The following is an 11,397-nucleotide window of genomic DNA, read 5'->3' as shown; positions in this document are numbered from 1 at the left end:
CTAGTGTTTGGAATGTCAGCATGTCAAGGCTAAGCATGTCCATCCGGTAGATCTTCTATACCCACATGAGATTCCACAGTATAAATGGCAAGTTATTAGCATGGACTTTGTACAAGGTTTACCCATGACTCAACATAAGCATGATGTCATCTTGGTCGTAGTTGATAAATTAACCAAAGTTTCCAATTTCATTCCTAGCAGTCTAAAGGATGGATCTTTAGTTTTGGCAAGAAAGTTTGTTCAAGAAATATTATGGTATTCTGGAGATCATAATCTCTAATAGGGATACCTGAATGACTTCAAGGTTTTGGACAACCTTAAACTCCACGTTGGGTACATGCCTAAATTTCAACACAACTTACCACCCTGAGACTAATGGGTAGACAGAGAGGGTTAATCAAGTGCTCAAAGATTTGTTGCGTATGTATTGCATGGATCAACAGTACAAATGGGAGGAGTACCTTCTATTGGTGGAATTTTCCTATAATAACTCCTATCATTATTTTTTGGATATGGCTCCATTTGAGGCTCTTTACAGACAGAAGTGTTAGACTCCTATCAATTGGGATAAGGTAGATGATGGGGTTATTATGGGCCTTGAGATGCTAAAAGAGATGGAAGACTAGGTGATCTTAATTCCAAGTCAGTTGAAAGAGGCAACAGATCATCAGAAGAGTTATGCTAACAAAAAATGCACTTTTCAATAGTTCTAGACTAGGGGTAAGGTGTTTTTGAGGGTTAGACTGCATAAGATTTCAATCTCATTTGGCAAGAGCTCAAAGCTTGCTCTGAGACTTGTTGGTTCATTCGAGGTTTTAGAAGTTATCAAACTAGTTGTTTATTAGCTTTCTCTATCGCCTTCTTTAGCCCACATTCAAAATGTCTTTCATGTTTCTTTGCTTAAGTTATATCATCCTGAGATATCTCATGTACTTGACTAGCATGCATTGTAGGTACAGGATCTAGGGGTTATGGCAGTTCAACTCACTCGACTCATTGAGTAGTGTACCATTAGAGTACAAGATAGGAATGTCCTCTAGTACAAGGTCCAATTAGACCAATTTGGTGTGGATAGTGCCACTTGGGAGGATGCGAAGGATTTATAGAAATCCTTTCCCCATCTTTTTGTATAACTTCTTTTGTTTCAATCATATCTTAGTTTTTGGGTGTGTGTGTGCTTACTTTTGTTGTAATTGACTTGGGGATGATGCCTCTGCCTAGAAGGGAGGGATGTCATGTCTCTTCTTGCAACTTTCATTATTTTTGCCTATGTGGCAATTATATGGCAACCTTGTTGATTTTGACCTAGTCAAACCTTGATTTGAACTTGGATTAATTAACTAGCATGATTAAATGGATAAATAATGCATTGGAAAGTCTTGTACTTCATTTAATGTTAAAAATGATTGTGTTATAAAGTTATTTGTGATTTTTGGGCTTCATTTTAGATGATGATGTAATGCATTAATTTACATGATGATGATGCATTTTGGTTATTGATGTGTGTGTTATTATATTGATATTATTATGTTCTCGATGTCAACTTAGTTGTTTTTTTGATGGATATTGACTCAATCTTGTTTGTGATTGTTTGAGTGGATGCAAGATTCATCACGATGAGAGTGTGGTTGAGGTAGAGGGGGTTAGCCTCTAAGAATGGGATGGACAGATATTGAGTAGCCCACACACCATGTAGACGTTAAAATGGGAAATTACGGATGTCATTTGAATTGAATTACAATTTTATATGATGTTTTGTCTAGATAGAATAAAGACAACTATCTAACTTAGATATATTCTAGCTTTATTTTACCATGCTAGATGATATAAATAAAATGTCATCAAAATAAGAAATAAAGGTGATAATATTTATGTGTTAAGTTTATTTTATTTTTCTTAAAAAGAGATTTCATCTTAGAAGTGTATATATGGAAAGAGGTTAACCATTGCAAAAGAAGATGAAATCATATATTATTTATTCCTTGTGACAAATATATCCAAGAGGTATTATGGAAAAGGAGGGAAAAGAATCACAAAATTTGGGGAAGCAATCACCTAGGTCATTATGGTTGGGCAAGAATCGCAACTGGAATGACATGGCCATTGCTTGCTCGTCGCATAACCTCCACATGATAGCATATTGATCAACGCACTATAGGAATGTAATACATAACAAAAATGCAAAGGGACTACTATCTTTTTCACACGTTTGATGGTCACAAAGTTAGAGGTTTCAAAGGGGTTGATAGAGACAGGGGGGCCGGTCCACCATACAAAACATAAACCTCAAACTTATTTTTTTTTGTTTTATGTCAGATCTCATCATTTCATTTCATGTGAATGCTACTTAAAATATCTTTCTATTTCTTCAGCTATGACTTCCTCCTTTGAATTAAAAGGAAGCATAGTAGGGCCCAAAACCACATTTGTCAACTTTATGGCCCCCAATTTTATTTTTTCCTTCTATGCTTGTTTACACATCACCATTACATGTTAAAATTGGTGGGATTCATCTTATAAGAAATCAATATGAAATGAGTATTTCATTAGATTTTCTTGGATTTCATGTAAGTTTTGTAACTAAATTTTGCTACATTCAAATTGTATTTTAAAAGGTTAGTTAAGTATGAGCTGAATTGCATGCTATTAAGGGAAATGATTTAGTTTCTACCTATGTATGTGTCATGTCCCCTTCTCAATTTTAGTTCTGGGTGACAGAATTAATCTATCTCCACATCCAGATAGATTAATATCGACTTCAGGCAGGATGCTATCCAGTCACAAAAAGGGGAATTTAATTTAATATATTCCAGGACTTTATTAAAGGTACAGAGTTAAGTCACTTTAATGTTTTAAAGTTATTTACTTTATAAATAGCTTTAAGTGACTACAGGACAAAAATGACTTTTTAATCCCACATTCTTTGCACATGGTACTTTTCCCTCATTCTGAGGCTATAAATGCACAAGTTTGCATTGGGATCAACACAAAAAAAAATTTATGCACTAGATATTTTGAATCCTGGTTGCTTTAATGTGACTGGACTGTGACTTTGAGGATGAAACCCCTCAATTTTGGAGACATGTAAGGAGCTGGTCAATACCCCAAGCATCCTTTAAATGTGAGTATAAGACAATAGATAGAAATCGGCAAATAATAAGGTTGAATGAATCAAAGAATGGAAAATAGGTATGTAGCAAATGTGTGACCTTGGTAATTTCAATACCTATTGTTCTATGTTTTCCATCCAGTAATAGACGTCATTACCAATTTAGCATATGAAGAACAAGGATACTAGTGGTGTAGCCATGGTCTGCAAATTGTAGTGCTCCCCATCAATATTTTGTAGCTAATGTTGCCTTGATAGCATAGTCAGGTTCAGAATTAGGCATCTGGGAAAACTCTCGACAAGCCAGGATATCGAAAGTACAGGCATATTGGCAGTGCATCCCAGATATAGTGCACCCATTCGAACATCATGGCAATAGGAACGAGCTGAGAGCCATTCGAGATTAAGACACTTCCAAATGACATTTGAGAAGGTGGTCATTTACGCTAGATAGAGAGCAAGTTGAATGTCGAGTTTGCATCTCACGTTGCCCTCTTTACATGTCCAGTTATAGGAATCAAAGGTGTACAGTTTGTGGGCATTGGCGATCAGTTAGTCCTTTCATGCCTAGATAAATGCATAGCGTCCATGATGGGTTAAGCTTCCTAAAATCATGAGGGAGGTTGTAGTGGGTTCCCGTTATTGGAGAGTTGGGAAATAAAAATGTGGAGGGGACACCTAGGCAGTTGTTGGTCCATAGGGGCATTGGAGAATCAGCACTAACGCCTCCATACAGTACACTCATCTTCTAGCAAGTTCCAGATTAATGAGAGGTCTGTAACGTTTGTGCTATTATAGTCCATTCTATGTTGGCATGTGAAACGGGTTGATGTTTCTTAATGTTATGTTTTTTTGAATAACATAATATATTTGAGGTCACATTTAATTTCAAAGGCTGAAGAAAATACTGTTCTTGAACCGTGGAAGTATTTGAATATTTTGATATAAAATTTACAGTACAGAGTTAAAATACTAATTGAATTGTTCACCTGGGTTATGTTTCCATACTGCTCTACATAAGGATTTTTTATGCATTTTCATAGACACTTGAATCTCCTGTAACAATAATTAGTTTAGAGAATTCTTTAATGGTTACTCCAATTGGTATGCAAACTGTTTGACAAAATTAACACTACAGATTATATAAGCATTGATCAAAAATTTAAGGACAGTTCACTACAGTGGTATTAGAGCTAGAGACCCTACCAGCTTGTGGGGGAAAACTATTTTTGCAGGTTCTTGAACGAGTAAAAGGAAGTATACATTCTGTCATCTTCAGCCAGAAAAGATAGAATCTTCAGAACGTCTAGTGGTGGAAGATAGTTATTTAGTGGATGAGGATATAAGCTTTGGGCTAGAAGTTTAGGTTGAACAAACTACTAGAATTGAACACGTTCAGGAATAAGCATTAGTTTCTCCAATGGCATGAAATGATGATGCAATAGACAGGGAAGTAATGGAAACCATGCGGGCCATTAGAGAAGGGCAAAATAACCTTGTTGCAGCGTTACAGCAGCTCACAGGTTCCATGCAGCAATTAGCTCCTGAAAATAGGAGAGCACCCAGCCACCACAGTGGGGATGGTAGCATAGCAGGAACATCCCGTATAGCAAGAACTCCAACTCGAAATACAGATAGACCCTTGATGCCTATTTTTGTAGGAAATAATGTTGAGGAAGAAGTGGCTCAACCCGCAACTCTAGCTTTGTTACCTGATAATATTATAGCTATATATGATGAGTGGGATGTACTTCTAGACCCAATCAAGAAAAATTTTACTTTTAATCAATATATGAACCAAAAAAGGGAAGCTAAGAGACCTCAACATGATAGAAGGCCCAGGATGTAAAACAGGGATCTTAAGTATGCCATGAAAAAATTAACACTTCCCACTTTCGATGGAAGCAATAAAACTACAACCAGAGCATGGATTCATAAATTGGATACCTACCTAACACTCAAGCCCATGATGGAAACAAAATCTATTAGATTTTCCACTATTCATCTTAAGGGGGCAGCTTATGATTGGTGGCACCATGGACTTGTTACCTAGGATCACAGACTCATCACTTCATTTGAGGTTTTGAGCGTAAAGTTGATTAATCATTTTGATAGGAAAGATATCGAGGACTATTATAGGGATTTGGCCCAATTACGGTAGAGTGAGACTTTGGATCACTATATAGATGAGTTTCAGCTGATATCAGTGATGGTACTGAATATTTCTGAGCAGCACAAGGTGATGTTATTCACTGAAGGATTACATGACAGATTTAGAGGTTTGGTCAAAGTCCTAAAACCAAACACCTTGGATGACACCATTAAGATTGCTCACGATTTGGACACACCTACCTCATTGTCACAACCTTCTAAGAAATCCTATAAGGGATCCACTTCTTATAAATGAAATAAAAAATAGCAAAAGACAAACACCCCCAGATTGGATTTTGAGACATGTAATGAATTAAGGAGGAAGAAGTTATGTTTTACGTGCAGAGAGCCTTGGACTCCTGATCACAAATGCTTGGGTAAAGGCAAAATCCATTACGTTGAGGTCCATTCTGAGGAGGAGGAAGAGGTGGAAGAGCCACAGGAAGAGAATATCAGTGGGGACAGCAAGGAGGAGAAGGAAGTTGAAGGGCAGCCTAGTAAAGATAAGAAGAAACAAACTAGTACGAAACAGCCTCCAGTTTTAGCTACCCTTTCAAGTGACCCAGCATGTCATCCTTTCAGGGTAAAGGGAGTTGTTAGAGGCTAGTGTATTATTTCCCTTTTAGATACAAGAGCCTCACATAATTTTATCAGTACACAGATGGTATCCAAGAGGGGATTACAGGCAGTGGCCATACTTGAGTTTGATGTTAAGGTAGCTAGTGGAGAATTTTTGAGGTGCACAGAGAAGGTAGTGAGGCTCCAGATTCAGTTTGATGGTTACCTTTTAAAGGCTGATTTCTATGTGGTTGATCTAGATGGACTCGATGCCATTTTGGGAAGACAATGGTTGAGTACTCTCCGTCGGTATACATTTGATCATGAGACTATGTAGCTGGAGTTTTTACAGGATGATAGATTGGTGATACTCTGAGCTATTTCTGATAGTAGTCCCAAGGTAATTTCCACTCACAGGATGGAGGCTGTTTTAAGACATGAGGATATAGAGTGGGCTACTCAGTGTTTCATCTCGTCTAAGGAGACATAGGGTATAGGACAGTGTTATCACTATGACATATAATCAGTTATAGATAAGCACAGGAGAGTGTTTGAGGATATTCCTCCTAGGGTTCCTCTAGATAGGGGATTTGAGCATATTATTGAGCTTGAGGAGGGAGCTAAACCTGTTATCACTACACCTTATCGTCATCCTAGGCATTACAAGGAGGAAATAAAGAAGACGATAAAGGAGTTTTTGGATATGGGGCATATCAGGCCTAGCTCGAGTCCCTTTGCATCCTCGGTAGTGTTAGTTAAGAAGAAGGATGGCACACTTCGAATGTGCATAGATTATCGCGCATTGAATAAGAGAACTATCAAGAACAGGTACTCAATTCCTCACATTGATGAGTTGTTGGATGAGCTTCATGGGGCATTTTATTTCTCTAAGATAGATCTTCGCTCAGGGTTCCATTAGATATGGGTCTAGAAAGAAGATGTGCATAAGATAGCCTTTAGATGCCATTATGGACATTACGAGTTCTTGGTGATGCCATTTGGGCTCACTAACACACCAGCCACTTTCCAATCTTCCATGAACCATATTTTAAAAAAAATAGTTAAGGAAGTGTGTTTTGGTATTCTTTGATGACATATTAATTTACAGCAAAAATTAGGAGGAACATTTACAACATCTGGATGAGGTTCTTAGTATCTTAGAGGAGAACTTTTTATTCGCAAAAGAATCTAAGTGCAAATTCGGGTTGACTGAGATTCTTTACTTGGGTCATATAATTGGAGTTGAGGGAGTTAAGGTGCACTGGGAGAAAATCAGAGCAATTTTGGATTGGCTAGTACCGAAGGATTTTTTAGAATTGCGGGGCTTCCTTGGTCTATGTTCCTATTATCGACGGTTTACCAAGGGTTTTTCACAGGTAGCTACACCCCTCACTGATTTGACACGAAAAGGGAATTTTTCTTGGACAGAGGATGTTGTGGTAGCATTTGATAAGCTAAAACAGGTGATGAGCTCTTGCCCAGTGCCAACGCTTCCTGATTTCTCTAAGCCCTTTGTTTTAGAATGTGATGCATCGGGAAGCAGAATAGGGGTTGTTTTGATGCAGGACCATCACCCTATTTCTTTTGAGAGAAAAAAACTTCGGGGCAGCGAGGTATTATATTCCACATATGATAAGGAGATGCTGGCCATAATGCATGTGTTAGCAAAATTCAGATAGTACATGGTAGGAAGTAAATTTATAGTTAAAACTGATCATAATAGCTTACGTTACTTCCTAGAACAGAAGGAATTGAATGAAAGACAACAGAAATGGGTTAGCAAAATACAAGCATATGATTTTGACATTGAATACATGAAGGAGAAAAATAATGTTGTTGCTGATGCTCTATCTCGTAGACCCCCAGTATTGGATTGCTACATCATTTCTAAAATTTTAGCAGATTGGAGATCACGGCTTCTAGTGGAGTATTCCAAAAATGCTCACGCATGTCAGATTTTGGATGGCATACTTCAGGATGAACAGTACAAGGTATTGAATAATATTATATACTATAAAGATAGAATCTACCTCGTAGCTAATTCTAAACTTAAGAAAGACATTATGTGCACCACACATGATACACCGACAGTAGGGCACCCTGGGTTTTTCAAAACTTATAGGCAGATTAGAGAGAGATTCTCTTGGAAGGGGCTTAAGGATGATGTGTTACAGCATATTAGAGAGTGTTAGACTTGTCAGCAGAACAAGTCTGAACAGGGTTTTCCAGCAGGATTACTTCAGCCCCTTCCCATTCCAGCTCAGAGATGGGAGAGCCTTTCTATGGATTTCATCACTGGGTTGCTGAGGGTCCAAGGCAGGGATTGCATCTTTGTAGTGGTGGACAAGTTGACCAAGTACGCACATTTCTTCACGATATCTACAAATTGGTCGGCTTCCTAGGTAGCTGAATTATTTTTTCGAGAGAATTTTAGACTCCATGGATTACCTAAAACCATTGTAAGTGATAGAGACAGTAGATTTCTCAATACCTTTTGGCAGGAGATTTTTAGGTTGATTGGTACAAAATTGACTCCTAGCACAAGTTATCATCCATAGACTGATGGCCAGACGAGATAGTGAACAAGTGGGTCGAAGGCTACTTGAGGAACTACATTGCAGGTCAACAGAGAGCATGGGTCAAATGGCTGTACTTGGGGGAGTTCTATTATAACTCCACCTATCATATTTCTATTCGAATGACCCCTTTCCGTGCACTCTACAGCTATGAGCCTCCTTCATTTATTGATTTTTCTTTGTCAGACAGTAGAGCGCCATTAGCTAAAGATTGGATTGAGGAGCAGCAGGATATCCTTAGAGCTCTCAGGGATAGTATTCAGCAAGCGTAGAATCAGCAGAAGTTGTATGCTAACCAACATCACACAGAGCGGAGTTTTGAGGTTGGAGATAGAGTTTTTCTTCGGCTAGAGCCTTATAGACAGAGTTCATTGAAAGAAAGCAAGGCCGAAAAACTTAAGCCTAGATTTTATGGACCTTATTATATCACCAAGAGGATAGGGGAGGTCGCGTATGAGCTGGAGTTACCCAAGGACAGCTGGATCCACAATGTCTTTCATGTCTTGTGCCTCAAGAAAGCAGTGGGCCAGCAGATTGTGCCATTAGAGAGTTTACCTCCACTTGATGAAGTGGGTAAACTTGTTTTGGTACCAGAGGAGGTGATTGAGTCCAAGGAGAGGAAGCTATGCAACAGGACTATCAAAGAATATCTGATTAGGTGGAAAGGCTTGCCTTATGAGGATGCCACTTGGGAAGGCGAGTCCATATTGCAGCACCCAGCATTGAGATTGCTTGAGGGCAAGCAATCCTGAGAAGGGAGGACTATCATGCCCCCTTCTCAATTTTAGTTCTGGGTGACAGAATTAATCTATCTCCACTTTCGGATAGATTAATATCAACTTCAGGTAGGATGCCATCCAGTCACAAAAAGGGGAATTTAATTTAATATATTCTAGGACTTTATTAAAGGTACAGAGTTAAGTCACTTTAATGTTTTAAAGTTATTTACTTTATAAATAGCTTTAAGTGACTACAGGATGAAAATGACTTTTTAATCCCACATTCTTTACACGTGGTACTTTTCCCTCATTTCGAGGCTATAAATGCATGAGTTTGCATTGGGATTAACACAGAAGAAAATTTATGCACTAGATATTCTGAATCCTGGTTGCTTTAATGTGACTAGACTGTGACTTTGAGGATGAAACCCCTCAAGTTTGGAGACATGTAAGGATCTGGACGATACCCCAAGCCTCCTTTAAATGTTAGTATAAGATATTGGGCAGAAATTGGAAAATAATAAGGTTGAATGAATCAAAGAATGGAAAACAGGTATGTAGCAAACGTGTGACCTTGGTAATTTCAGTACCTACTATTCTATGTTTTCCATCCAGTAATAGACATCATTACCAGTTTAGCCTATGAAGAACAAGGATACTGGTGGTGTAGCCATAGTCTGCAAATCATAGTGATCCCCATGAATATTTTGTAGCTAATGTTGCCTTGATAGCACAGTCGGGTTGAGAATCAAGCATCTGGGAAAACTCTCAACAAGCCAGGATATCGGAAGTACAGGCATATTGGCAGTGCATCCCAGATATAGTGCACCCATTCGAACGTCATGGCAATAGGAACGAGCTGAGAGCCTCTCGGGATTAATACACTTCCAAACGAAATTTGAGAAGGTGGTCATTTACGCTGGATAGAGAGTAGGTTGAATGTCGAGTTTGCATCTCACGTTGCCCTCTTTACATGTCTAGTTACAAGAATCGAAGGTGTATAGTTTGTGGGCATCGGCAGTCAGTTAGTCCTTTCACGCCTAGATAAATGCACAGCGTCCATGATAGGTCGGGCTTCCTAAAATCATGAGGGAGGTTGCAGTGGGTTCACGTTATTGGAGAGTTGGGAAATAAAAATGTGGAGGGGACATCTAGGCAGTTGTTGGGCCACAACAGTATTGGAGAATCAGCACTGACGTCTCCATACGGTAGACTCATCTTCTAGCAAGTTCCAGATTAACGAGAGGTCTGTAACATTTCTGCTATTACAGTCCATTCTGTGTTGGCATGTGAAATGGGTTGATGTTTCTTAATGTTGTGTTTTTTTTAATAACATAATATATTTGAGGTCACATTTAATTTCGAAGGCTAAAGAAAATATTGTTCTTGAATCGTGGAAGTATTTGAATATTTTGATATAAAATTTACAGTACAGAGTTAAAATACTAATTGAATTGTTCACCTGGGGTCTGTTTCCATACTGCTCTACATAAGGATTTTTTATGCATTTTCATAGACACTTGAATCTCATGTAACAGTAATCAGTTCAGAGAATTCTTTAATGGTTACTCCAATTGGTATGCAAACTGTTTGACGAAATTAACAGTACAAATTATATAAGCATTGATAAAAAATTTAAGGACAATTCACTACAGTATGTAATGTCATCATGTTAACCATTACCTTTCCTTCCAAATTATCACCCAAAAAAACCCTGGTACCTACACACAAACATACCAAAACAAATCAACATGAACACCAATAGTTGTTTGCTTCTTTTCATTTTTTAGCTTTCTTGATTTTTGATTGGTCCATTTGTGTAATAAGTACTATAATAGCTATTGGGGGTCTTAGTGGTGGGTATTGAGAAAACGTTTTAAAATGATAGTTTTAGAGCATCTTGAATTCTATGAGATCTACAAATAAAACCATTTGCTCTCTTGAGAATAAATAAAACACTTAACACTCGTTGGATCTAGGTGATGGTCATAATGTGACTTCCCATATTAATAATATTAAATAATAAAACTTGATGCCTATTAACACCATGATGCTCTTTGATTTGCTCTAATAAAAGTCATTTCGTTTGTCCTCCTCCAATGGTTTGCCCATAAAACTCCATGAATTATTAAAATGAAATTATCTATGATTTATTAAAATAAAATTATCTAAGGATTCATAAAATAATGCTAGATTTATTCCTTTAACGCTTAGAAACTAATTCTATCCACTCACAATTGTCTTACCACCTACTAATAGAGAAAGTGTGTGAAAATGAGCATCC

At 37.8% G+C, this 11,397-nt stretch overlaps 1 protein-coding gene across 1 annotated transcript; it reads left to right on the top strand.

Moving 5' to 3' along the window:
• Positions 1–4,565: 4,565 nt before the first annotated feature.
• Positions 4,566–9,146, top strand: LOC149538058 (uncharacterized). Its single transcript, XM_089802414.1, has 9 exons — positions 4,566–4,849; positions 5,606–5,843; positions 5,946–6,127; positions 6,362–6,646; positions 6,972–7,431; positions 7,564–7,809; positions 8,023–8,174; positions 8,543–8,649; positions 8,704–9,146. Exons 1-9 carry the CDS (start codon positions 4,566–4,568, stop codon positions 9,144–9,146), a joined length of 2,397 nt encoding a protein of 798 aa, XP_089658540.1.
• The last annotated feature ends 2,251 nt before the right edge of the window (positions 9,147–11,397 follow it).

Source organism: Cupressus sempervirens, chromosome 9 (assembly GCF_028749045.1).
Source record: "Cupressus sempervirens isolate cs-2001-9-10 chromosome 9, ASM2874904v1, whole genome shotgun sequence".
NCBI lineage: Eukaryota > Viridiplantae > Streptophyta > Pinopsida > Cupressales > Cupressaceae > Cupressus > Cupressus sempervirens.
This window is presented reverse-complemented; position numbering and strand designations above follow the sequence as displayed.

What these genes read in the sequence shown, in the direction of transcription:
- LOC149538058 (XM_089802414.1), top strand. Translation starts at nt 4,566, where the DNA reads ATGGAAACCATGCGGGCCATTAGAGAAGGGCAAAATAACCTTGTTGCA. An exon ending in ATTATAGCTATATATGATGA is followed by an intron (nt 4,850 to 5,605) that starts GTGGGATGTACT and finishes TTTTACGTGCAG; the next exon opens with AGAGCCTTGGACTCCTGATC. An exon ending in CCTTAGAGCTCTCAGGGATA is followed by an intron (nt 8,650 to 8,703) that starts GTATTCAGCAAG and finishes AACATCACACAG; the next exon opens with AGCGGAGTTTTGAGGTTGGA.